General features: G+C 31.0%; 5 protein-coding genes across 5 annotated transcripts; 3 read left to right on the forward strand and 2 right to left on the reverse strand.

The window, feature by feature from the left end:
* Window positions 1-10: 10 nt before the first annotated feature.
* On the forward strand, window positions 11-472 carry Sf3b5 (splicing factor 3b subunit 5). Its single transcript, XM_072531812.1, has one exon. It carries the CDS (start codon window positions 156-158, stop codon window positions 411-413), a length of 258 nt encoding a protein of 85 aa, XP_072387913.1. The 5' UTR covers window positions 11-155; the 3' UTR covers window positions 414-472.
* A 38-nt stretch (window positions 473-510) lies between these two features.
* On the reverse strand, window positions 511-3881 carry PIG-G (phosphatidylinositol glycan anchor biosynthesis class G). Its single transcript, XM_072531806.1, has 2 exons — window positions 3227-3881; window positions 511-2980 (listed from the first exon to the last, which is right to left on the reverse strand). Exons 1-2 carry the CDS (start codon window positions 3828-3830, stop codon window positions 1095-1097), a joined length of 2490 nt encoding a protein of 829 aa, XP_072387907.1. The 5' UTR covers window positions 3831-3881; the 3' UTR covers window positions 511-1094.
* A 181-nt stretch (window positions 3882-4062) lies between these two features.
* LOC140440582 (zinc finger MYND domain-containing protein 10 homolog) lies at window positions 4063-9610 on the forward strand. Its single transcript, XM_072530958.1, has 5 exons — window positions 4063-4263; window positions 4323-4431; window positions 4485-5024; window positions 6407-6747; window positions 9338-9610. Exons 1-5 carry the CDS (start codon window positions 4178-4180, stop codon window positions 9522-9524), a joined length of 1263 nt encoding a protein of 420 aa, XP_072387059.1. The 5' UTR covers window positions 4063-4177; the 3' UTR covers window positions 9525-9610.
* A 4214-nt stretch (window positions 9611-13824) lies between these two features.
* RpS12 (ribosomal protein S12) lies at window positions 13825-16066 on the reverse strand. The gene is made up of 4 exons (XM_072531801.1): window positions 15955-16066; window positions 15792-15821; window positions 15254-15599; window positions 13825-13926 (listed from the first exon to the last, which is right to left on the reverse strand). The coding sequence occupies exons 2-4, from the start codon at window positions 15806-15808 to the stop codon at window positions 13864-13866; spliced, it is 426 nt and encodes a 141-aa protein (XP_072387902.1). The 5' UTR covers window positions 15809-15821; window positions 15955-16066; the 3' UTR covers window positions 13825-13863.
* Window positions 16067-16358: 292 nt separating this feature from the next.
* Window positions 16359-27336, forward strand: Rbsn-5 (Rabenosyn-5). Its single transcript, XM_072531800.1, has 5 exons — window positions 16359-16581; window positions 16680-17096; window positions 19126-19343; window positions 21401-21663; window positions 26901-27336. Exons 1-5 carry the CDS (start codon window positions 16449-16451, stop codon window positions 27163-27165), a joined length of 1296 nt encoding a protein of 431 aa, XP_072387901.1. The 5' UTR covers window positions 16359-16448; the 3' UTR covers window positions 27166-27336.
* The last annotated feature ends 364 nt before the right edge of the window (window positions 27337-27700 follow it).

Here is a 27700-nt window from a genome sequence, read left to right on the forward strand (position 1 = left end):
GCCAAACAAAAAACAAATGAAAGGAAGAAGAAGTGTAAACAAGAAGGATTCAAAACATTTATTTTGAAAGTTGACAGAAAATTTTTGTTAATCAGAAATTTTTATGGCCCATACTTATTATATCTGAACAATTATTTGACAATAAATCGTATAATATGGGAGATAGATATAATATCCACAGTCAATTGGAACATCTGCAGTCAAAATATATTGGTACTGGTCATGCAGATACCACCAAATATGAATGGTTAGTAAATCAACACAGAGATAGTTTTTCCAGCTATTTGGGCCATCCAGATTTAATAAATTACATTGCTGTTTGTGAAAATGAAGCGAAAGCTCGTGTTAAGTTTAATTTAATGGAGAAGATGCTGCAACCATGTGGACCACCTCCAGATAAACCTGAAGATTAAATTATAATTACATTGATTTATGTAAGGTTTTAACAATTAAATACTTGATACTCTTAAAACGTATGTGTTTATTATACCTTTCAAATGTTAGAGTTTCATGTTCCAATAAATTTATAAACGGGAAGACATAGTACAAATGTAATAAGCAAAGGAATTTGACCAATATTTATTGAGATGTACTTAAGGTAGACTGTTCAAATTACTATATTTCACTACTAATCCACCATAGTCTGGAAAATGATGGTAGAACCGTACAACTAAAACAGGTTAAAAAGAGAGTTAGTAAATATTTAACTCAAAAGGGAATATGGATGTACTTATAGTGAAATATTGATAATTGGGAGAAATATTAAATAATCATATGAAAAGTGTACTACTTTATTTGATAGAACTATTTTAAAATGATAAATAAGGTTGTATGCTATAAAACTTTAATTCTTAACAACTAAACAACATAATATAGATGTCTGTGACAAAGTGAGAATCTGGAAAGAGGTAAAAATATTAACTGCTAAAGGAATATTTAAAAATGTAATATGAGGATAGAAAAGATTAATAGAATGAATTAACAGTAAAAAAATATCTGCCAGTAAGAAATAATATATAAATTAGCACAGAAAATGTCTTCAACAATTCATATTGCAGCTTTTAGACAAAATACAACTTAAGTTTTTAACAGTTTTAATAAACAATAGGTTTTTTAAAAAATACAATTTTTGTTCTATACAAGAAATTATTAAGTCCAATGCCAATATGTACCATAGTACATATCTGTACTAATAGGTATTCAATGCATAAAAACAAAATATGTACAAATTCTATAAATAGTTTAGGTGCAAAAACAGACCAAATGAATAAATGATGTCTAAAAAGAAAAGTAACTATGCAAGTCACCAAATAAACATACAGTTTGTTACAAAACAGTACGTTCCAAACTTCTCCTTGTTTAATATTTTTATTATTAAAGATTAACAAGTGACAAAGGACTGGAAAAGTTTGTATGTGACATAAGACTTGTGCTATTACAAAAATTGGCTGATACTCAGATAACCCAATATATCCAACTGAAACATCAACACTAGCTAGGCTGTTACTGTGTCCTTGAGTGAAATACAACATATTTGCAAGTATTGTATGGTATAATACTGTATCTTGTGTACTACTCAAATGCTTTGAAAAATATAAACTGCATAGAACACAATAAGGTATTAGTATTACATTGTATGGTTTCAAAAGTAATGTGGCAATTAGGATCCATGGAATTATTTTTGACGAATTATATGTCATAATTAACTGAACAAACACAAGAAACCACACAATTCTACCCAAAGTTATGCTTGTTTCTCTCTGTTTGTATATAAATATTAAACACAGAGTTGCGATACTTATAAAATGAATAAACCATGGTCTTTTAGGTAACAGCAAAACATACTGGGCAACTAAAACTGATACCAATCCAACTAAAAATAGTAATTGATAATATAAGTAGTTCTCATCCTTTAGCAACCATCCTGACAGATCAGGATACATTGCCCACTTGTCCCCAGTAGAGTTCATTCTTCTTAAAAATCTGAACATTGCCAAACATACAACTGTAGTTAAAACGTCATATTTGCTTTTCATTTTAGAAAACGTAACACAGTTGAAAAATATGAATAATGTGTTGAAGAAATACCAGTATTGATGTTCTTCCTCAACATAACTGGAAGAAATAAAGGTTAAAGGGTGTAGAATACTTATAAATATAAAGAAATTTAAGTAACTAAAAGTTACATGAAAATTAAATGGTAGTAAAAAATAGATATTGCTAAATAGTATTACGATTAATATAGAAATCATGACAGAGAATACCAACAAATGCTCAGATATATTAAATTGGACAATAATAAGAGCTAGCATAACAATTTTTTGAAATAATAAGTAATTTTTGTTTTGTTTGGAAAGTATCTGTGAATAAATAATTATTATAACATTTAGTAATACAAAAAGGGCAATAAATAGTGATGTTAATTTCTGTTTTATAGAACCATTTGCAAGATTATCATTTATTTTTTCTAAAAACTTTTCATATAATTTTATAGCTTTTAAGGTAGAAATAGAATCAGTATTATTATTAAGATATTTAATATAATGACTAGATGCCTCATCAAATAGATCATGGCAACAAGACTCTTTCTGTTGAAGAATAATACTGTTATAGTATAGATCATAAAGATATTTGTCTTCATTGGTTTGAAGTAGTTTCCTATGTACTTTTCCAATTGAGGAAGATGGTATTTTTACACCCATTAATACTGCCAAATTAACAGGAATGTCACTTTGGGATAGAGATGTGTTCTCACAGCGATGACCAACGATTACTAAAGGCACATGTGTTTCAGAATATGTGGAGCCCCCATGACCTCCACTATCTTTCATGCCATGATCACCTGTAACCATCAGGAGTACTTCTTCGCCTTTTGAAGATAGTTTTTCAAAAACTGTATGAATAATGTTGTCCATTTCGTTAAGTTTAGGAGGTACTAAGGAAGAAAATGGTCCATAGACATGTCCAATGTGATCCAAACCTGAAAATGCACATATTTCATAGATACGTTTACATTATTTATGTAAATTAAAGAAAATAATGTAATGTATAACAGAAATACTTGAAAATGAACAATTCTAATGTTATATTAGAATCCAATCAAAAATAAAGCATGAAGAGAAAAAATTAAGTAATAGAATTTAAAAAACGTACTAAAATTGAAGTTTATTCACATAGAGATACTTGACAAAAATGACATAGACACTAATTGATATAAGATATTTACCTAAATAATGTAATATCATAATATCCCAGTCATCATTTTTAAGTTCAGCATAAACATTTCTTGTGACATTTAAATCTACTTCTGTAAAATCTCTAACAAAAAAGGAACTAACACCTTCATGTCGGGAAAATTTATTAGGAAAAAGTTTCAACCATGTATCATCCCCGTAAAAAACAATGTTTTTTCCATTTTCATAAGCAGAATGAATTATACTATCTGATAAACTTTCTGTACTTGCTAGATTTAAAACCAAATCTATAAACTGGGGTATGTTTCCTACAGTGAGAGCTTTAATACGAGGGAGGGTAACTGTTGGTATTTCGACTTTAATTTCATTGGAACAACCATTTTCCTGCAATAGATTTGTTGTTAATGGCATGTATTTTGTATTTACAAAATCTAATCTTAATGCATCTATGACTATCAGTACAGTCTTTTTAAAATTGGATTGGTTGTAAAAATAATGTTGTTTTAAAGGAACATTGTTTATTTTGCTAGGGGGTATATTGTTAATATCGTTGGAGCGGGTAGATATTGGAAAAAAGCCGTAAAAAAATAAAAAGGCACTTAATATTCCTAGCAAATAAATTGTCATATTTTTCATTTATCATTTTAATATCAATGTTTACTGATAAAATATTTCATTATTGTTGGTTATGTGACTTCTTTCTTTAGAGAATATTCTTCTTTCTATTGGCGTACTAAGCATTTAGTGTGACAGCCACCTTATATTAAAATGTAAATAAAGTGGTAAAATTTAAAAATGGAACTGTCAAATAAAAAAATCAAATTTGAAAACTAAGTATAATCCATGACTGTTTTAACCTAATTATAATACTTATTTCTATATTATATTATTATTTATTTACTATGTAGTCATTTTGAACGTTTCTTAGCGATAAGTTGACGTTTGGTCAATAAAATATTATTGTCAGTATTCAAATAGTCGAAATGGATTCTTTACTTTTACCGAATGAAATCGAACTGTACGTAGATACAATGTGTATTCAAAAAATTGAGAACTTGGGATCATATCAGTAAGTTCACTCTCTTTATTTTAAATTTTTTATCACTCACATGATTTTTAACTTGAAAGGTGGATTGAATGGCACCATCGATTACAAAAACTTAATCAAGAAGCTTTGATAGAAGCATTGGATATAAAAGAGGAACATGTTAAAGAAACTTTAGTTTGTTGTGGAAAGGTAAAGCTTTTTGGTCTGATTTTATCTTTAGATTTATTTATGTATCTTTTTAGGTACCTTTATTAGTTCACGAAGCTATTCTAATCAGTATATGGAAGCAAAAAGTTTTACCTGAACTATTAAAGTTGGAACCGTATCCAGAAAATACATTTATTGCATATTCTATATTATATCATGAAGCAGTCTGTGTAGCCCTCTTGGAGTTAGTTTTGTTTCATCCAAACTGTTGTGAGACTTTAGGAGACGCAGCAGCAGATTTATTGGAATATTCAACTGCCAATATCTCCCAATTACTGACTGTAACACAAACAGAGCCTGATTTAAGCGAATCGACAGAGAAGCAGCTAATTCGCCAAAAACATAATTTGTCGTTTGAAATTGGGATAAGATCACTTGCAATAATAAGATATTTATCCGAAAATCTAGATATACTACCTGTTTCAATTAAGTCTAAAATGTATGCAGATTATGATGTACCGGTTCTTTTTACAGAAATTATAATTAGGGCTCCATGGTATAAAGATGGGAAAATGTACGTGGGAGGTAAATGGAAAAAGTGGGATAACGAACAATTGTCCCAATATGAAGGACAGGTAAACTAAAATTTAATAATTTCTTTCTAATGGACAAGAATAATTAAAAAAAATGTTTCACTCATCGACAATGAAGCTTATGTCCCAATGATTCATAAAAATAATTGGGACAAAGGTTTAAATGAACGAGATGACATAGTTAACGGTCCCAATCCAATGTTATCTTTGTTGTTTTACTGGGTAGAAGCAGCTAGTATATGTCGATCTTTATAAAATAATTCTAACACCTTCAAGTGAATTCCTCTGGCATTTTTGTCTAGAATTAAAATTTCCTTGCGTACTTTTCCATAACCGCGTAGAATAACATTTGTCATCATCAGTAGCACGGCAATCCTTATTGTGAGTCTTGGCCTTTTCTAAGATCTTCCGCCATTCAGATCTATTATGGGCTTTACACTTCTAGTTTATTTTTAATGTTTTCAGGTCTTGTAGCTGCTCCATATAGTCTGGGTATTTCGTTTTGTCTTCTTCCCATTGGTGCCTGCCTGATAATTTTCTTGGAGGCCAGATCTTCCTGCGTCCGTTTTACGTGACACAACCAGCTCAGTCTTCCAATTTTTATGAACGTGGGAATGACTGGTTCTTTATATGCATTGAAGTTGTATCTGTTTTGCCATACGTTGTTTGCTCGCTCTCCCTTGTATATATTCTTGAAATTTTTTATTCGAACGTCGCTAGTAACTTCTCATCGCTTTTTGGCAATAAGCATTTTTCCAATCCGTATATTAGGACTGGTCTTATCAGTGTCTTATAAATTGTACATTTTGTTCTTCTTGCTATGTTGCAAGGGCGGTCGGTAAAATTTGAAAAAAGGGAAGCAATTTATAAAAAAAATTATAAAAAGTCACACATTTTTAATGTAATTCAATTTTTATACCATTTTTCGCAAACTCATCTAGGTATAACTTCATTGTAAAAACCGTTATATTTTCTGTTTTTTATATTTCTATTGCAGAGAGCCTGCTAAAATTTATAACATCAGTTGTTTCATCTAAACTAATTGTAATAAAGCGTGTTTGTCTAATTTCATTAATTATTTTGTTTGATTTGAAACTACTGTCGAAATAGCAGAAATTGAATCATTCTGAATTCGATTTGAGGTGCCTTGAAATAAAACAAAATAAAGTTCTTGTTAAACTTTTTCATTCTATGTACTATTTTTCTTGAAAATCTCTTAATAATAGCCATGTTACTAGATCTTTTATTACTCATAACTTATTATCATACGAGGTCGCTTGAGCAGTCCTCTTTATTTCATTGACTAAATACCTTGAACATGAGTTATAGAAAGTCGAACAAGATGACATATCCGTCGCACACACACATATTTGGAGCTTCTTTCTGTGGTTTTATATTATTATATCCCTTATACACTGTTTTAGGCATGGTTAGCTATCAGACAACTTCTCTTAGATCCAGAATGTTCAAAATATTATGCGCTTACGAACAAGCATCGAACCACGCTTTCAAAACTTCTTCCTCGAATGATTCCTACTCTTCTTGACCAGCTGTCTCCCCTGATTGAATTACAAGAATGGTTGAGTAGATTCAGTGTCATGGAAGAAAATCATTCAGATCCTAAGCCTTTGCTTATAGAAACAGTCTTGGATATTAAAGAAAGCATTTTAAACCAAACTGGCAGAAATTGGAAAAGCATTGCCCAAAAACAAGTTCAAAAAATTTTTACCAACGATAAGGAAACATTGCAAGCTATTGCAGGAAGGTAGGAATAACTTTTTGTACTGATTAATTATTTGTACTAGAAATACATTCATAAAATATGATCACAAATACACCATCAACGAGTGAACTTCCCAAGCAGAAGTAACCAGTTATCAGTGACTCATTTTGTTGCATTGTAGTTGCTGAGATTTAGTGTGGGGCAATCAACGCTACATTTATCATCGATCTTAAATTTAGAATGCGGTTTAATAAAGAAAGATATATTTAATATATTATAAACATATTTACATTTTAGACAAAAATCATAGTTTTAAAATTAACTGGAATTGTGTATATCCTTCGTGGGCGGAGTATACTGAAATCTAGAATAGGTTTTTCTTTCGTTTCCTTGTCCCAGAACAATATTTCTAATAATTAGACTTAGGCAAATATGCAAATATGTACGGACTCTCTCTTTAACATCAAAAAAACCAAATTCATGAAAATTAGCAAGAACAACAATACAAACGAAATATTAACGGTAGGCGGCCAGCAGATTGAGAGAATAAAAAGATATACTTATTTGGGAACGATAATCACAGAAAATAGCGATTATACTGCAGAAATAAGAGTTAGAATTGAAAAAGCACGTTCCAACTTCGTGAAAATGAAAAAGATTTTATGCAGCAAAGATCTGACATTGGCCCTCAGAATAAGGCTAATTAAATGCTATGTACACAGTGTACTCTACTATGGAGCTGAATCATGGACATTAAACAGGAATACAATAAATCGACTTAACGCGTTTGAAATGTGGACATTTAGAAGATTGTTAAGGATTCCATGGGTAGATAGAATCACGAATACGTAAGTGTTAAGGAGAATAGGTCGAGAGATGGAAATGGAAAATACAATAAAAGAAAGGAAATTGCAATATCTCGGACATGATGAGAGGCGAAAGATACAACATCTTAAGACTCATAATTCAAGGAAAAGTACTGAGAGAGTGGTTTGGTTGTAGCTCAAGGCAATTGTTCAGAGCAGCTGCCTCGAAGGTCAGAATAGCCATGATGATTGCCAACCTTCGTCGCGGAGATGGCACTTAAAGAAGAAGAAAATATGTAAAATCCCCAGATAACATAAAATGTATAATATATGCATTTTGCATATTTGCCTAAGTCTATGTTCCATATACTTTCTTTGTTATAATAGACGACTCACTTCTGTATATTTTATTTATTACAAGACAAACTAATACCACAGAATACTAAATTCTGTTTTATTACAACTTTTTACCCTTTCCTACCATAAATTTGATATGTACTGGCGAGTTGAATTTACTACAATACAACCAGAAGTTTCAGAGACCTCAGATGCATAGAAAGAAATCTAAGGGGTATACAGTCATTCTAGCCGCAGCTGCAGAGTTTTTACGCGCAGCGAAAATATCGTGGTGTTGGAGGTTAATAGATATTCACATTCAAAGAAATTCCTCAACAGGAAACAAAAAAGTCAGCAACTTAAGACAAAGTTAATAGAAATTTCAAAAGTATAATTCTGTATTGATAAGTAAGAAAGTCTTGAGTCAAAATGTAGATTTTGAGTGATGAAGTGTTTTATTAACCTTAAAAAAACGATAAAAAGTAATAGAAATCAACTGCTTTTTATCTCTATTTTGAAATTAACTCTCAAATTCAATCGATTTTTATCGGTTTTTTAACGTACTAAAATACTTTTAATACGGTAATTTGTTTGTTAAAAAAAACAAATCGATATTTTTGACTTAACAACTTTTTAATTATCAGTACAGAATTGATATATAAGTTATATTAAATTTTACAGAAAAAATAAAATTCATACAAAACAGATTACTTAAAAATGATTACTTCATTTCTCAGTGTAACTATCATTTGACTACAGTTTTTAACGACTTCCTCACTACTTTTCTTCGTGTACGAATGCATAGTTTTATTGCTACTGTCACTCTGAATTTCTGTCCTCCCAACATCAAAGGTTCCGACAAAGCTTTCGCTTCTTGTTGTGATTAGTATTCTGTGCTAATACCTAATACCACAGAATACTAAGTTGTGATTAGTATTCTGTGCTAATACATAATTATCTCTAATGAGCGATAAGACCAGTCTGTCGACTGTCAATGTCTGTCCTTCTCTTTCACTCCCGGGCTTCTTCTTCTATTTGACATGTCACTAATGTTAAGGTAGGTTTACAAATATTAAGGTAAATTTACAACTTAACACAACATAACAGTCTAGTTATTAGAAATGTTGTTCTGGAGCAAAGAAACGAAAGGGAAGACCTATTCTAGATTTCAGTATATTATATACCACCTACGAAGGATATACACGTGGTGATGAATAAGAAATAAAATTATCATCAATCAAACTTAAAAAAGTGTGTGTTTAAAGGCGAAGATGGCAATAGGTAACTTTTTTAACACAAACATTTTAAAAATTAGTTAAAAATTAAGTCTTTTAAGAACTGTATGATATCATTAATAGTTTTGATGTTGACGCCTAATATGCGCGAAATATTTGGCAGGAAAAATTTCATTCTGCTTTTGAAGTCTAGTCTATCTTTTATTTTGTGGACCATAGTTTTATGAAATAGTTTAATTTAAATTACAATTATAGGTTATCTGACGCTTACAACACAGAGTTACTGGAAATGTTTGAAGCTCAGCGTGATGAAAAGTGTGCAAAGTGTGAAAATAATGCTTCAAAAAGATGTTCCCGATGTCGTAATGCATGGTACTGCAGCAGAGAATGCCAAGTTGACCACTGGAATATCCATAAAGAAGAATGTCAAACAACTATTTAACTATAATGTATTGACTAGTTTTTGTCGTATTTAATTATTCATATTACTTTGTTTCTGTTTAGTATCTGTAATATATATGGAGAATGTTGTGTGAATCTACAATTCATTTTCATATAATCAAATTCTAAAACAGTATTCTTTTTCAGAGTACCTACAACTATAAAATAAACAGAGAAAAATAAAATTACAGAGGTCAGGTAGTTTTCCCAGAAACAAGTAAAACCTTTAGAATACTGAAATCGTTATCACGTTCGTTTTGGTATCATCATACCTGATCTATGAATGGACTGACAGATGGATCACAAAATTACATGACCAATTAAAAAATTTATTTCGGTCCAATGAATATTGATATTTACAAACCAGTAGATAAAAGAACGGTCATGGTAATCCTAAACAGAAATTGATGTAGTCATTTATTACAAACTCGTAGCAATGTCCGTTCGTTGTGTGATTACTAGTTTTTGTATTGATAAAAACATTCTGAACTCCTTAACCTCTCTTGTGAAACAAAAGCTTCTATGAAACCAGAGATATGTATGAAACACACACACACACACACAGATAATTATCATATGGGGAATCTGGAAATTTATATATTTGTGTCATACATGAATGAAATTTGTGACTGGTTTGCTTAGAGTTACAAGAATATAGAATAAACTAAGCAATATTTATACTCGTAATAAATATCATCCAGACAACCCAATAGAGGAATAAATCCATCAGAGTTTAAGTCTGTTACATGCAGTAAACATTGTACTAGTTATAGTATATCTTAAGATATAGATGACTTAATATAAGGAACTATAATAATTTGACTAAAATGTAGTGAACAAATCTTACATGATGATAGTATCATTTTTCCATATGCGGGGTTGGCTTTCGTAATTACATGTCTCCATACGTTTCTATCTTGGGTTATATATAATCCCCTTTACTGATATGTGCTGCCTATTAAACGTCTCTTTCATGTCTTCCTTTCCTACGTCTCCCAGAAACTTGCAAATCAGCAATTCTTCATATTGGGATTCCCAGTAAGCACAAGTACGTACATAAGACAAACTAAGTACGTACTGATGGGACATAAATTATGTACAATGTACGTACTTTGCTGTACGAAGTACGTACTTAATACGTACATAAGACGTACATTTTCCAATTTATGGTACATACCTAGTACGTACTGAAGGTACGTACCTAGTACATACTATATATACATATTATGTACATACTATATACACTTATGATGGTTTATGTAAATAAAAGTAAATATAGGTGAATATATTTTTATTATTCATATTTGAAGTACAAAAACAAGCAAAACTTATAAATCTTAAAGTTTACCAAATGGTTTTGTTTTAAATATACTTCCTTACCCACAAAACACATTTTTCAGTATCACTATATAAGTTAAAAAACACTAGACTGAATAAGATAACAGGAAACCACACTATAAGCACGAACACCAAAAATAAGTAAAAAAATCTAAATGAAACTCTTGCAATGAATTATCACATCAAAACTGTACTCGAGGTGGAAAATTCCTAAGCAAACAAATTAGGTTAGGTTAATATAACCTAACATAATAAATATGTTTAGCTCTTCTTTCTCATGTACATACTTAAGACGTAATAGTACGTACTCTTCTGTACATACTGGTATGTACCGCAGTGTACGTACTTAAAACGTACATTTTACATCATGTACGTACAGTACCAAAATTGTACGTCCTCAAAACGTACTGTGCTATTTGGGTTAACGCCTCTATTGGAATTTTACAAGCAAGCATTTTAATTGAACCCAGCCTAAGATACTTGTTTACCTCTTGGAATTACGTTCGGGACATTTTAATTGATACCACGTTCTATCCATTTATAAATTGGTAAAACCATTCAACGAATGAAGTGCCTAGATGTAAGTATCCTTTGAATAAGTGAAGTGAGATGCCCAGACTCTGACAAAGTAACTATGCACGATCATATTTTATAATACGAAGAGAAAGACAATCAAAAATACAGAAATGTGATAGCAACAATTGTACAGAAGGGCATGGTCAAAAAATAAAAACGTAGTCATATTTTCATACAGGATATTAATGATACAACTGCAAATAACAACATACTGTTGTTATAGCATTATACTGTTATTATAACAACACATAAAATGAATGTATTACAAGTCTATGCACCCACACAAGATTATAACGAAGAAGATATTGAAAAATTCTATGATTTAGGAAGAGCATCCAAAATGAAACACGAGCTCAAAATTGTCATGGGAGAATTTAATGCGAAGATTAGCGAAGAAGAACAGGAAGATACCATAGGAAAACATGGTGTAGGAATACGACACGGCAGAGGAGATAAGTTGGCATCTCTCTCTTTAAAAAAAGCAACTAATAATCGCAAATACAATTTTCAAACACCCAAAGCATCCCCTGTACACCTGGAGATTTTGATCAGATACACCTGAACGAGTGGTACCTAACCGAATAGACTATATGTGTGTGAACAAAAGCTACAGAAATTCAGTAATACAAGTAATAACTTAGAGAAATATAGTCTGAAAGTTATGAATACAATAAGTCTACGATGGTTCTTTTTATTGATTTTACAGATTTTTGGATGAATCAAAGGAATGGAACTATAACGCTGCCGGATATGAGTTTTTTCCAAAGCTAATTAAAACGATAAGGTTAACCGTTCAAAAAAAGACAGTGAAGAAAATAAAGATAAGCAAAAGTGTAACAGAAAATTATCGATGTGAACGGAATACCATAGTTTTTAAACACGTCCTTGTGTAATTAAAAAGAAGCAGTTTTAAACGTTTTGTATGAAGTATAAGGCCAAATATAATGATTTCCTCATCGTTCACAAAAAAATATGTAACTTTCGATTTAGACCATATTTCGGGATGTTCGAAACGGGAAATTGAAGCTAAAAGTTTTGAAATTTCAACGGAGACGGCGCAAAACGTTTAAAAATCAATTGGATCGTTTTGCCAGTAAGTAATGTTTAGTTTTAACTTTGGATATTTGCACTCAACTCATTTTTTTTTAAAATGTCACTTAGACCCTTTTGGTTCTTACCCCTTCAATTGTCACTCGCAATACTCGAGCGAAGCGCATTGTTTACTGTTTTTGAAGGTATCCCTTGAAATTCCAAGACTCCTCTGAATTAGGTGATTACATGCATTCAGTAGAAACAGTGAACTTCAATTTCTCAAGCAATAAAACTGCTTCTTTTCGATAGCACAAGTAGGTGTTAATAAACTACACATTTTCAGTTACAAATTTCACCAATCCCTTCTTTATGGATTTATTTCCCGTGATGTAGGAACATTTGTAAGTTTAAATTCAGCATTTTTAAGCATATTTCAAATGCCTCATATTTGTTGCCAAAACTCAAAATTTCATGCTATGTTTTGAAGATTAGACTTTAACAATGGAAATTCCATAGTGACTGGTCAATGAAAGTGATAAATTTTAAGAGTATCATAAAAAATGGCAAAAATCACGCCAGGTGTATTTACCAACTTTATAGAAACTTACTCCATTTGCACCAAAACGCAAAAATTGTGTGTAAAAGCTGTACTGTTTTCCTTTAAAAAGCATTTTGATTTTTGTTAATAGAATCAGATCAAAGGTATCGAATTTTTACTGTCTAGTAAATACAAATTTTATTTAGAAACCACGATTTCGCATGCCTAACTAACATTCAAAAACACCTGTCACTTCAAGCCTTGTTTCAGAGAAAATGGTTACACAAAAGTGCTATGAAACATTTTTGCTTAAAATTACCTCTGCTGCATTTTTTGTTCCAAACATTTTTTCTACAGCATACAGATTCTTAGGAAATCAATGTTTTCCGTTTTTCCCCCTAGAAGGGGGTTTTAGGGCAAATACCGTACATAGAAGCGGTAAACTTTTTTCATCTGTTTTGGAATCCCAAAATTAACACTTTTGCCACCAATGATATTTTAAATTTTTTTGTCATGCGCCAAAACTATATTATTTTGTTAACATAAAACGCTGCAAGTGTACATTAATGTTACACTTAGCGGCGAGAGTGATAACATTCACAGCAAAATTCATCCTATTCATGATTTTTACAGGTTGAGTGGCATTATGGTCTCTGATGACTGGAGTATTAACAAATTAACATAACTAACAAATTTAAAAGATTGAGACTAAAAATTTGATATATATATATATAAAATAAGATTTAAATACAGGCTATCAATAATTTGCTCCAATTATGTATGTACATACACAATTTTTAAATAAAAACACAAGCAGTGAATTTTTAAATTTTATTAAATAAAAAATGTGTTAACATTACTTAGCATTCTTAAGATAATCTCTAAGAACATCTAAGGCTGGGGATTCTTCTCCATAGTCCTGAAAACAAAAATAAAAAATATCATTCACAGTTCAAGAATTCAGTAATACAATAATAAAAAAACAAAAATATCAGATGGCGATGATCAGCACAATATTTATTTGGGTAACCTCAGAAGAGGGAGCCGCCAGAAAATCATCATGCTAAATTTAAAAATAAATTGAGTAAAAGGTACTGTACGAATAAGAAACTGTGTTGATTGACACACTTTGGTAAATATGAACTGAATTTCATTTTAATCACATTTTATTGTTGACATTCACAACAAATAATTGTACCAATTATTGATGTGAAAATGATGCACACATAGACTATAATAAGTTTGCAACATGTAATTTATAGCATATTGCAAGCTCTTCTGCTAGTTGGTTGTTATTGTAAAGTTTCATTACTTTACTAATTATAATGTAAGGTTTATTTATATCAGTTATATTCAATCAATCATAAACGTGATAGTTGTCAATGTATTTTTTTCTTGGGTGTGATACAATGTTAGTACTTTTCTTTACATTTTAAATATGTACTATTTTTTTTTGTAGAATCTTTTCACTGTTATTTTGAAACTTAAAATATTAGTTTTTCCACTAGTTTCTTTTGTATCCTTTTTGACAGCTATATTTTTTAATATTTAAAAATACCAAGTAACATTAGGAAACTGGTGTTACATTTCATTAACATATGAACCCTTATTAACCTAGAACATGTAACACAGAATCATCAACCAATTTTCTTTTATATTTATATACACATATTCCAAAAAACTGGATCAAAACTACAAAATTCCATTTTGCACAGGTTTTACTATATAAAACTAATAAGTAGATGTAAGTTAAACCTAACCTACAGTCCATCTAATTTACAAATTGTTGCACGTCATTATCTACGTTCGAAGAGCTATAGATGAGATCGAAGTTGACATAGTTGCCAAAGTATTATGATACTCTTTACAGCGACTATTTAAATTCTTACGTGACATTTTTGAAATAAAACACACTAATTTCACTTTAAAGGTAGAGGTATTCACTTTAAAATAAAGTGTCAACTAGTTCTCACATCTACATCTGACATGATCAAACCCCATTGCACTCTTTGTTCTAGAACCTTTTTTGAGACAATAGTCAACCAGCTCTTTCCTAATCACATTTTTCCTGATCTTGTCCCTTCTAGTCATAATCAACGTCCACTGAAACATTTTCATTTCAGTTCAATTTCCAATTTTTATTTTACAGTATTATATTGTTATATGATTGACCTTTGCTAATGTAAACAATTATCTTAAGGATCACAAGCTTTAGCATAAATTAAAAAAATTAAATTTTAACTTACCCTAATGACTACGCAGGAACAGCCAACGACCTTTCGTGCTTTACCAGTGTTATCAATTTTGCATAACCCTGACCACTCTCCTAATTTTTTGTTGTTATCTACCTTAATAAGAGGAATTTGATGTTCTGAGCATAAAGCTGACACCAGTTTCTTATACATAGGTTCGTCACAGTTTTCAGCGAGCACACAAAGCACGGCTTGTCTTTTATCTAAAGCTTTAGCAGCCTCATGCAAACCATGAACGACTCCATCATGAATAAGGGCTGTTTTCAAGACTTCTTGGAGTGCTTGGTTTACGTCCATGGGCCCACCAGATTGTACTTGTGGGGCTGGGGGTGCATCATCACTGAAACAGAAAAAACATGCTTTTAGTGTTTTAACTAATTTAAAATTCATGTAAACATTGTCTTTTAGAATAATCAGAAGGCGGATATCAGCATAATTTTTATATTTGGGTAACCTCAGAAGAGGGAGCCGCCGAAATTCATCATAAGTAGAGCTTTGTTATTATTTAAAGTAAGGTTAATTTAATACTCACACTTCGTTATCAGACATTTTTGTTGTTTGGCTGAAAAAAGAAAAAATAAAAATGAAAATAAATCCATATTACTGAATTTTATAATTTCGATAACTTTAATATTTTGGATGATTAAAATTTATTTAGATTTTTGTAGAAAAATAAATTGCCGAAAAACACGTACCTTCCTACTGAAGTTTTCAAAGAAAAGAATTGGCGTCTGACAGTATTGATGACATTCGGTAGATAGAACACAGAACTATAAAATGATAAATTCTATGTTTAATTTTTTTACAGAATTTTGTGTTTTATAAACAGGTTTTTTGTCGCAAAATAAGAAAGCAATAATAGAATCAAAATGTACTTTTTAAAAGCTTTCTCTCTTTATATTTGAAGCACACAACATATCAATTATAAAAACACCCCAGAACACTGCCAAACCGAAATATTTTATTTCATTGTGACATTTGCGGCTATATTCAGCTTGTACTTTCGATAAACTCAACCACCAAGTTATACATTTTGTAGTTCTCTGGTTATGAACCATAGACATGAACAATGACATGACAATGACGTATGGTTATGACAGTTATGACACTGACATTTTTATTTAATAGGTTAGAATGTAGGCGTAAATTTATATTTCTAAATAAACAATTTAATTTAAATTAATTTAAAATGGCCGAATCTACAATTCAAGAGGGATTCCTTTGTCCCATTTGCCACAAGGATTTGCGATCTGCAAATAATTTAATATCCCATTTTCAAGATCTACATTCAGAAGAGAAAGACCTACTTAGTTCCATCAAAGGTTGACTATATTTTTTCAAAATTTATTCATTATAAGTATATGATAATCATTTAATGAATGTAGAATGTAACTGCTGAACTAATTTGTACTTATTGTAGGTATTTATGGAAAAGTTAAAAAGAAAATTCTCACTGTAGATGATCAAGACTTTGAACATTTAAGAAAAGAAATATCCCTTCAAGAAAAATATTATCTAGAATACAGTGAACCTCAAGATCCTGGACCTACAGTGTCTCATACAGATTATTTTAAATCCATAAGAAGGGATAGACTAGATCATAAGACAGCAGAAACTAATAAATTAATAATTAGATTAGATAGGTTATTAAGAGTATATGCACCTGATAGAAAACAACATGAACAAGAGTTAGTGGCTTGGTTAGATGGTTCGGCAGTTTCTAGATGTCCATCTTGTGCATCTTCCTTTAACATAACAAGAAGGCAGCACCACTGTAGATTGTGTGGAAGTATTATGTGTAATTCCTGTTCATATTTTTTACCATATGATACTGCCCGTAAGTTTTTCTTGTAGTATTTATTACTAGCATGGGGCATGGGATTGTGATTAAAAACAGTCACAATTTCCTCTCATTGTTTCCATATACATATACATACATTCTCCTATACTCATCAATATAATTAAAAAAATGTTTGGTTTTTTGGCTCTCTCTTAATTTTTGAGCTAGACAGCCAATTAAAACACCATTTTAAGGACAACATATAACATATACCAGTCACATAACAACATATACCAGTCACATGCTAAGAGGAACTTTAAAAGACCATCTTTTAACACATTCCATGCAGATGGCATATTATATATGAGGCACATGGTGCCTTCATTAATGTGCAGATGGTGAGCATGTACGCCATTGATTAAACATATTTTTATTAATAAATAGGTTTCCACAGACATCCACACACAACATGTTAAAAGGACATGATACAATATTTTTAACAATCTTGGCAGTATAAACTGTTTTCTAACAAAATTATTTAATAATCTGTTGTTGACAACGATTTCTAGAGTAGAATTTCAAATTTTTTTTAGGTAAAATGTTATTTTCCTTATAATAAATTGTGGTTCAATCCCACATATCTTTAACTTAAAAGACCATTTTTGAAAACAAATTTCTGTAAAAATTTCCCAACTTTTTATTATGTAGCGAATTTTACATATCTTTAATAGTTTTGGGCTTATTTTGAAAAAATATGGTATTTTTAAAAATGTCAAAAATATTTTTTTCACTGTAATTATAATTTTTTTTCAAAATTATTCATTTTAAATTCTTCAAAATTTTGGACCCCATTACTGATGCTTACAAAAAGTGAATTTTAAATGTATACCCTTTAATTGCAATTATAGTAGAAATAGCAAGGGTAGTATTGTTTATTTATTTATTATGGGCAAGCCCAATATACAAAAAATAAGCCATTTAGACCAGTGTTAAACCAATAGACACAAAAAAAGAAAAATTTGTTTACAAAGAGAAGGGACACTTACAAAATAATAATAATAGTATTAACAATACAGTTAAAACAACAATGGTAACAATGAAGTTAAAACAGCTCTGGTACATATATCTAAATTTGGTAGTGTGTTCACTAGCGTTAACATTCTCTGTAGGAAAGTATTGTAGGCATAATTATAGCTGTGAAAAGACTCTTGATATGTTTGTAATTGTCAAGTTATATGAGATGGTACAGACAGATTAATTTTAGAGAGTAGGTCAGGACAATTACATCAAATGTTCACAATGTTAAATAGTAATATAAGATCTTTTCCTTTGAGTTTCAAGTGAAGTGATATTGAGTTGTGATTCCATATCTGAATAGTTGCAATAAGCATGCAATTTATGAGCAACATATCTCCAAAAGTTATTTTAACCAACTACGACCATTACCACATGCAGCACAATTTTTAGACAGCTTTTAAAAGTTATCCTGGACCATAACAGATGTACACAATAATTTGAGTGGATTTACTTGGACTATAAATGATTTATAAACACTAAATAATGATCTCTTATCAACAGCCTTTTTTTGTGGAAGCTTTTTGCACTTTTAATTAATAAAAATATAATAGGTAATAAGAATTGATTATCTTTGATTTTATCTGCACCACTTTGATGAAACAGCACCCTGGATTCCACACTCAGGGTAAAAGCTTTTGTTGGTTAAGGTATTCCTTACTTACTGTTAGAATTTCAAGAAAATCAATGCATGTTGATGGAATTCTGACTTAAAAACTGTGGTACATTGAGTTAGGAGTGAATACTAAAATTAAATATCATGAGACGCTATTGTTGAATGATCAGAATATCATAGACACAACAAATAACATGTCAAGCAGTACTAAACAACAGAGAGCTTAAATTAATAACGATTAAGAAAATAAAGATCTTATAGCTAAGCCACATAATTACCATGAAGAAAATATACACATCTCCAAACAGCATGAACACCTAAGTATACTTTGTACAGCATACAGCTTATGATGTTAATTTTGTAAAGGAGTTTATAAAATGTAATTATTATTTTTAGAGACAATTGTGACACCTCTGAACAGTGGAAATAGTAAAGAACAGAGTGCCAGTAAAGAATCTGACACCTTAAGGATATGTTACCATTGTTTGGACATGATAGAAAGCAGAAGGCGCATTCAAATAGAGCAAGTTTTACAACCCATTATTTGTCAGTTGTACACACATTTGCAAAAGATGAAAAGTCAAATTGAAACTTCAGTTGAAATGTATTTAAAGGTAATTATTTTTTAAATATATGTAATGTAGGTTAGGTCATAATGTCGAAAATTATTTCTGTAGAAGCAGCTCTAATAACTATATATTCATACAAATTAAAATATATAACAAATTCAGGTATTTGACTGTTAATATATTATTATTTAATACATTTGATAATAATTTTAAGTAAGCAATATTTTAAATGAGAAATAATTTTATTTTTTATTTATTTAATACATGGGATAACCCATGTAACAGTTTAAATTACAATATTATACAATATCATAGTTAGGATTCAAAACTTAAAATTACTCATAATATAAAATCAATATCAAAAAGTTAAAAAAAATCGAGACTAAAATCTTACATACCAAAAATATAACAAGAACAAAATGTAACAATACCAATATAAATATCACAAAGCAAGAGATATTTTTAACTGAGTTATAAGTTATATTAAAAATATCAAAATCAAGATTATTTAATAGCCCATGTATCTATTCAATGGGTTATGAATACCATAGGTTGTTCTGTGGAAAGGAATATTGAAAACATTGTGGTAACATAAAGCTTGATGGGGAACATTAAAAAAGTTAATCTGGCTTAACAGTATGTATGACCTTATATATAAATATAGCTCCTAACATATCACGATGGCTTTTGAGTAAGGGTAAAGATAATTGTTGTTCGATATGGGAATAATCATGATTTTCAATAGTAATGTGGACATGGACAGCACAATATCTCAAAAATGTATGGACTCTTTCTATGGTATCAGTATTGTTCTGAAAATGGAGTGACCAAATAACTGAACAGTTTTCCAAAATTATTCTTACTAAGCAACAATACACTAATCTTGTTGAATCAATGGAGAAATACTTGCAATTCCTAGTAACGAAACCAAGAAGTTTAGATGCCTTTACTGAAATAGAGTTTATGTGGTCACAGAAAGTAAGCTTCTCATCAAAAATTACACCCAAATCCGGAATAGAGGAAACTTAATTCAGTGGCTGAATATTAATAGTATAGCTTGTTTCAACTTTATTGACTACCAGAAAAACTTGCAAAACATTTTTTTACATTTAAGTGGAGTTTGTTATGATTGCACCAATTTTGTAGTCTAAGTCATCTTGCAACAAGGCTTGATCTTTAAAGCTATCTATAACTTTCCAAAATTTCAAGACATCCACCAACATTAGACATTTGCTATTTAGGAAACAGGAAGTGATATCGTTAACGAAGATATTTTCGTGGATGAACTTAATATTCCTAAAACTAAAGTGTGGAATATAATTAAACATTATGGGGAAACAATGAGTATCTTAGGTAAAAAAGGTAAACGCCTGTGTCATCCAAAACTAGTTTCTGATAGGAATAGGAGAATATTAGTAAAAGTTTACAAAAAAGGTTGAAGAAATACTTTAAAGCAAGTTACAGCTTTGTCAAGAGAATGCGTTTACAAGTGGATATATAAATCTGGATTAAAGTTTTATGCACTTGAATTACAGGTAACGATTTAAAAAATTATATTTTTTTATAGACGAAGCCACTGATAACAGCAGAGCAGAACCAAGCCAGGCTGGTTCATGTGGACAAAATCTAAACTTTCTTGGTCGGTAGAAGATTAGTTCCAAGTAATTTTGAGTGAAGAATCAAAATTCAACGTATGTGTTTGTGATTACTGCAAACAACTATTCACACTAAGCATAAGGCTTTTTGCAAAGACTGTTGTAAAGAACTACCAAGCATTGTGAACTTAAATGTTGAAGAGAATGATATTTTTCAGCAGGACACAGCAGCCTGTCGTACGGCAAGAGCTACAAAAAACTGGTTTGGAAACCACAATATAAATGTCCTTTCTTGTCCTTCTTGCAGTCCTGACCTAAATACGATTGAAACAGTATGTCATACAATGAAACAGATACTAAGAAACAACCCACAACAGATATTACATAACTTAAAGCCAAAGAGTAGCCAATTTGGAATGAAGTTACCCCTGATCAGTACAGATCCTTAGTCGAGGCAATGCCTTTAATCTTTAAAAAAGAAAACAATTACAATTTTCTCTTTTGTAGATGTACAACTCCATCATATCTGGAGAAACCACATATATATTACAAGATCTTCAGGCTCTGAGAACTACAATTGCAGATAAAGCCCAAATGATCGATACCCTCAGTAAAAAGATAGCTTCACTTCCTGTAGATCCATCCACTCCGAAAGCAGTTCTATTACAAAATAACATTAGAAAAGCTACATCCATCTACATCAAGGATTATTTAGTAACTTTACCTCCACCTCCAACTCCTCAAGAAATAGAGAAAATGAAATATGAGAGGTGAGTTTTGATTTCTTATTTTTATTTGTATTTGTTATATTCTTCTTCTGCTATGGCACTACAGCCTTGGCCTCCTTTATTTTTTGCCTCCACCCTTGCTTGTCTGTGGCTGATCTACTCCATAGATGGGTTCCTAAAAGGGCTTGTGCGTCGTTATTTACTGTGTCTTCCCAGCGCTTTCTTGGCTTTCTAACCGGTCTCTTTGCAATTGTATTCTAATGAAGTCTTGACAGTGGTGCTTCCTTATAAAGTTGATAAAGCTCGTTGTTGCATCGATTCTGAAGATTCCGTTTTCTCTCACAGGTCCTAGTATTCTCCTCAGTACTTTCCTTTCGAATGTATCGAGTTTGCTTTTGGATGTTTCCTTCAGGACCCATGCTTCACTGCCATAGCATAGACCGTAGACCTAAATATATGGGAGAGGGCAAAATAAGCTCTGTTTACCTGCGTTATTCTCTTCCGTATTTCTCCATCTTCTGATCCGTCGGCATAGATTTCTACTCCCAGGTATGTAAACTTTCTAACCGTTTCAATGTCATCTTCATGTATAATATTTTGTGGGACTATATTTCTTCTCGTCTGTTTTAAATAAAATTTTTGTTTTTTATGTATTAATTTTCAGACCTAGCATTTTTGTTTGCGTTTTTAACTCTGCGTATGTTTTTTGTGCTCCTGTTGATGTTCTACTCATAATATTAATAATTAATATCATCGGCATAATCGGTCAGTTGAACCGTTCGGTTGGTCAGTAGGTTTCCTCGTCCAGTTTGCATTTACCTAACCTAATATATATATATATACAGGGTGAGTCATGAGGAACTTTACATACTTCTACCATATGTAAAGTCCCTCAGGGAGCATATCATGTGACCACTAAAAAATGTCAACTCCTCTTCTTTATTAATTAACAGGGTGATTTGTGTAATTGACCATTTATTTCATTTTACTGTAGTGTTTATACAGCTCATTTGATTTTTTTAATTTTTGCATGATACAGTACACTACTATCAAGCATTCGACTGGTATTAGCTAAATCAAAAAATTCCAGGACTGGCTTTGGAAAAATTAATTTAGGGATTCGTATTAAATATTACACCCTGTATATATTTTTTTTAAAATGCAATAAGTGATTTTCCAACTACATAAATAGCCAATGAAAACGACATATGCGACAATGTTGTCGCACTTTTATTAAATTTTTAGTGAACGATCAAATCTTACCAAAAATAGAACAACCATAATGAAGTATCAAATTATAAGGTAATTAATTTAAACAAATGTTATAAATTTCAAACATTTTAATTGAAATGATAAACTGAGTCACTGCACAACAAAAAACAGTAACTACTAACAATAACGAAGAACAATTTAAAAAAAAACTAGAAATATGTACATAGTTATGATAAACCCATAAATTAGAACTGGAAAAGATACAATAATGGTAACAAAATAAAAATAATTCAAAATAGATTTTCGAAATGGAACCCTGCAGCCTGTACACATTTTTGTTGCCGAATTGTTAATTGACGTATTGAATTACGGATACTCTGGGGATCGTTTCTAATAGTATTACAACAATGTATAATTCTATCAATTAATTGTTGTCGGTTATTAATATTCACTGCGTAAACTAGTTGCTTCAATCGTCCCCAAATATGGTAATCAACGGGATTGAAATCAGGGGATCTTGAAAGCCACGAAATAGGACCTGCACGTCCTATCCACCTGTTGCCATAAACATTATTGAGATGTTGTCTCACTGCCAGTAAAAAGTGTGGGGGTACCCCATCATGCTGAAAATACATCCCTCGGATAGCAACGTTCGCGTTGGCAAGCAAATTCGGCAAAATATTTTGTAGAAAGTTCAAATAGACCTGCCCTGTTAAAGGACCATCAAAAAAGTGAGGACCTACTAATTGGTTATTTATGACACCAATCCACACGTTAACCGAAAACCTTAACTGAGAACGACGTTCTCGAATAGCATGGGGATTTTCTTCTGCCCACACATGTGAATTTCGTGAATTATTTATCCCGTCTGTGGTAAATTGGGCTTCATCTGTAAATAGTGTCCTGTATAGCGTTGGTCGATTATTGTTAATCCATCTACAAAATTCCAACCTATCGATCTCATCTCCAGCATGTAGTCGCTGAACCATTTGAATGTGATATGGGTATAGATTATTTTTTTGTAAGACTCTACTTATTTTTGATTGAGTAACATTGAGTTCTCGACTTACTTGTCTAGTGCTTATTGTAGGGTTCATAGTAACGGCGTCCAAAATGTCATCTTCCTGCGCTTCATCTACATGTCGCTCTGTTGTTCCACTAGGAAAAGTGCCATTTTCTCGCAAATAATTAAAAACTGACCCAAATGTTGGATGACTGGGAGTTCGACGATTAGGAAATCTCCTGCGATATTCTCTACTAGCAGCCCTACCATTCCCATTACAGAATCCATAAACAAATATTATGTCTGCATATTCTGTGGTTGAAAACTGATGTGGCATTTTGAACGAAAGTAACAAAAGCTGTACCAAAACTAACACAATGTACTTAACGTAGATATGACAGAAGAAATATGTATTCTTGTACACATAAATAACAATTGATAATGACAATAATGACAATGGGTATAAAATATCAAGAAACGTCAAACGGTCAACGCCAACCTTCATTTTAAACTTTTTTAGATTTATTTTTATTTAGTAAAGTTGATGCAATGTATTATTATTTGACATAAAATTTTAATCATTTACAATCAACAAAAACTAACACATACAAGAGGTTTGACTTTTTAATCAATTAAATTTATTATTTATCGAAAATAATGCCCCAATACGATCTATGAGTAAAAATTTAAAATTGAAAAACAATTGATTCTATCATAGAGATAATACAAAGTGACAGTAAAGATGTTAATTTTCTACGTATTAGATTATGTTGTAGGAACTCATTTTAATTAAAATGTTTGAAATTTATACCATTTGTTTAAATTAATACATTATAATTTGACACTTCATTATGGTTGTTCTATTTTTGGTAAGATTTGATCGTTCACTAAAAATTTAATAAAAGTGCGACAACATTGTCGCATATGTCGTTTTCATTGGCTATTTATGTAGTTTGAAAATCACTTATTGCATTTTAAAAAAAATTTATACAGGGTGTAATATTTAATACGAATCCCCAAATTAATTTTTCCATAGCCAGTCCTGGAATTTTTTAGTTTAGCTAATACCAGTCGAATGCTTGATAGTAGTGTACTGTATCATGCAAAAATTAAAAAAACCGAATGAACCGCATAAACACTACAGTAAAATGAAATAAATGGTCAATTACACAAATCACCCTGTTAATTAATAAAGAAGAGGAGTTGACATTTTTTAGTGGCGACATGATATGCTCCCTGAGGGACTCTACATATGGTAGAAGTATGTAAAGTTCCTCATGACTCACCCTGTATATATATATATATATATATATATATATATATATTTATATATACTGAAATGATAAGCAAAAATAGTGATTTTAAATTTTAAATCAATGACCTTACCCTATAACTTGATTTGTCTCAGGTTGTACTTTCGTGGCTCATTATCTTTGTTTTTGTATTTGCAAATATGTAAAAAATATCAAATGTAAAATTCATTAATATATTGTATTGAAATAAGATTAATATACCTGCTATATAAAAACAAAATTTTCTAACAAAACATTTATACTATAAATTTTCAACATCTACAACACACAGATCAGATGTTCCTAACATGCTCTTCGGTTCTAGAAATTAATGAGAAAACTGTTTCTATTCAATCACCGATAAAATATTTTTAATCCACTCTATATATCTATAATGTGAAACTGCTTCTTTTAAGGCTCCTCCGGGTTCAGGTACTCCCCTCCTAAGTCGATCTTTGCCCATAGAAATTATTTCTTATCAAAATTAAATTTGACATTCTGCTGCTGCTTCTAACTCTCCGAATCTGATGTCCTCTCAAGAAAGACATAGACAACCTAGCCTCAAATAATTTGTATTGAAAGAAACTTACAATTGTGAGCTTTGGAGATCTCTGCTTGCACTGCTTGGCTGCTACCACAAAACTTAACAAACCCTTTTTTTCACTACTCACTTTCATGTGTCTTTTTCCAAATCAAAACCTTGATTTCCTTTCGTACCATTTCCTCAAAATCTCTTCCTTGGCCAATCACAACACTCCAAGAAAAGACATATTATGTATCTTGGCCCCTCCTTCCTTTGGCCTATAATAATATTAGTTTTCATAAGACATAATGTAATTTTAGATATTGCTTAGTTTATTAATGTCAATTTTTTTATTAACGTATTGCTATTTATTTATGGATACGATTTCTAGGAATTCTCTTTTATTTGATTTGTTTTTATGTCTCAGTGTTTTAGTCTAATTGAAATTAAATGAATGATACTTACTAATGCATGATCTATTAATGCACATTATTTTTATTATTTCTGAGGTAACTTTTATGTGATGTGAGTCTGCCTATTAGATTTCTAGATGCGTGTCTGATGTATGACTAATCACAATTTTTGTATGGTATTCTATAAATTACATTTGAGCTTTCCTTAATGCTAATAGGTGTTCCTAAGTTTTTGTATACAATGATGCCAGTGTTTTTATATTTTTAGCAGTGGCGGATTTGCCTTGGGAGGGATTTCCAACTTGGGGGAGGGGGAACTTCCAAAGAAATACCAACCAAAAGACATAATAAGGATAAACCCAAACTACATCAAAGACATAAATAATAAGTTTTCTTTAATTTTGGACTTTCTTGTGGGAGCGGGGGAATTTCTTTTTTTTTCACCCCCCATGTATCCACCCCTTTGTAATTTGAATTTGCATTCAATTGTGGGACTAAATTTCAATAAAAAACATTTCCGTTTCTTTTATAATAAAAAAAACGCTAATTAGGGTGAGGTCCAATGAGGTGCGCGAAATTAAATATTTTTACCTCGAGTTACCGGACTTTCTGACCAGTGAATTGATCGGAGGGCATCGTGTCGTCGGCATTCGAGCAGTGACATATCCGCGAGGTGTTAATTATTGTCAAATATTAGTCAGATAGACTTGCCCGTCACTTTTTCATTGCCACAATTTACTTAATCAATATTGCTAAAAAAAGGTTGTATTAAAATCTACGCAAATAAACTTCATCATATTTGGCACTTGCATAATTAAGACATACTTGAATTTTAGGTCCAAAAAGCCCATCGACGAAGATATTCCAGTGGCAAGCACAAGCATAAAGAAGGTTACAGTTACAACGGGTTGGTCACCTGCTAATGTTGCTAACGATACTACAGTAACAGAAGAAGCTGATCCTATTTTAGAACAAATGAATATCGTTAGAAGCTATATTAAACAAGCAAGAGAAGCGCAGAGATTCGAAGAAGTAGCATCTTTAGAGGAAAATTTGAATATGTTGAAGGAAACATATAAAAGAAGCATAAGCAAACCATAATTATTTTTTGGTAATCTTTAGTTTTGCATGATATATAACTCATATTATAGAAATGTTACTTGAATGGTCTTTATATAATATGGAAGGCAAATCTACAACTATTATACCCAGTTTTGAATTAAATATTTAGAAATGTTTACATTCCAAGATTAAACATTATTTTGAAATAAATATTCGTTTCTCATTCTCCGTTTATTATAATTAATTTTTATTAAAGAATAATTTTCCAGTTTATATGACTCAAGTAATAATAAGAGAGTGGGTTAACAGCAATATAAATGTTTTGACATGGTCAGTACAAGTCCTGGTTTGAAGGCCATTAAAAATGTATGGGGCTTCATAGTCAAAATGATATATCAAAAAGAATTTTTAGGCCCTAAACCGCGGTGAACTCTGAGAATTAACGAATATGCCTAGGAAGAGCCCGTACATTCTTAGGACATTTAATTTGATCTATTCCAAGAACGTTGCATAGTGTTGTGACAGCCAATAGGTCAGCAATAAAATATTATTAACACTAATAAAACTAATACAT

This window comes from Diabrotica undecimpunctata, chromosome 5 (genome assembly GCF_040954645.1).
Source record: "Diabrotica undecimpunctata isolate CICGRU chromosome 5, icDiaUnde3, whole genome shotgun sequence".
In the NCBI taxonomy this organism is placed as follows: Eukaryota; Metazoa; Arthropoda; class Insecta; order Coleoptera; family Chrysomelidae; genus Diabrotica; species Diabrotica undecimpunctata.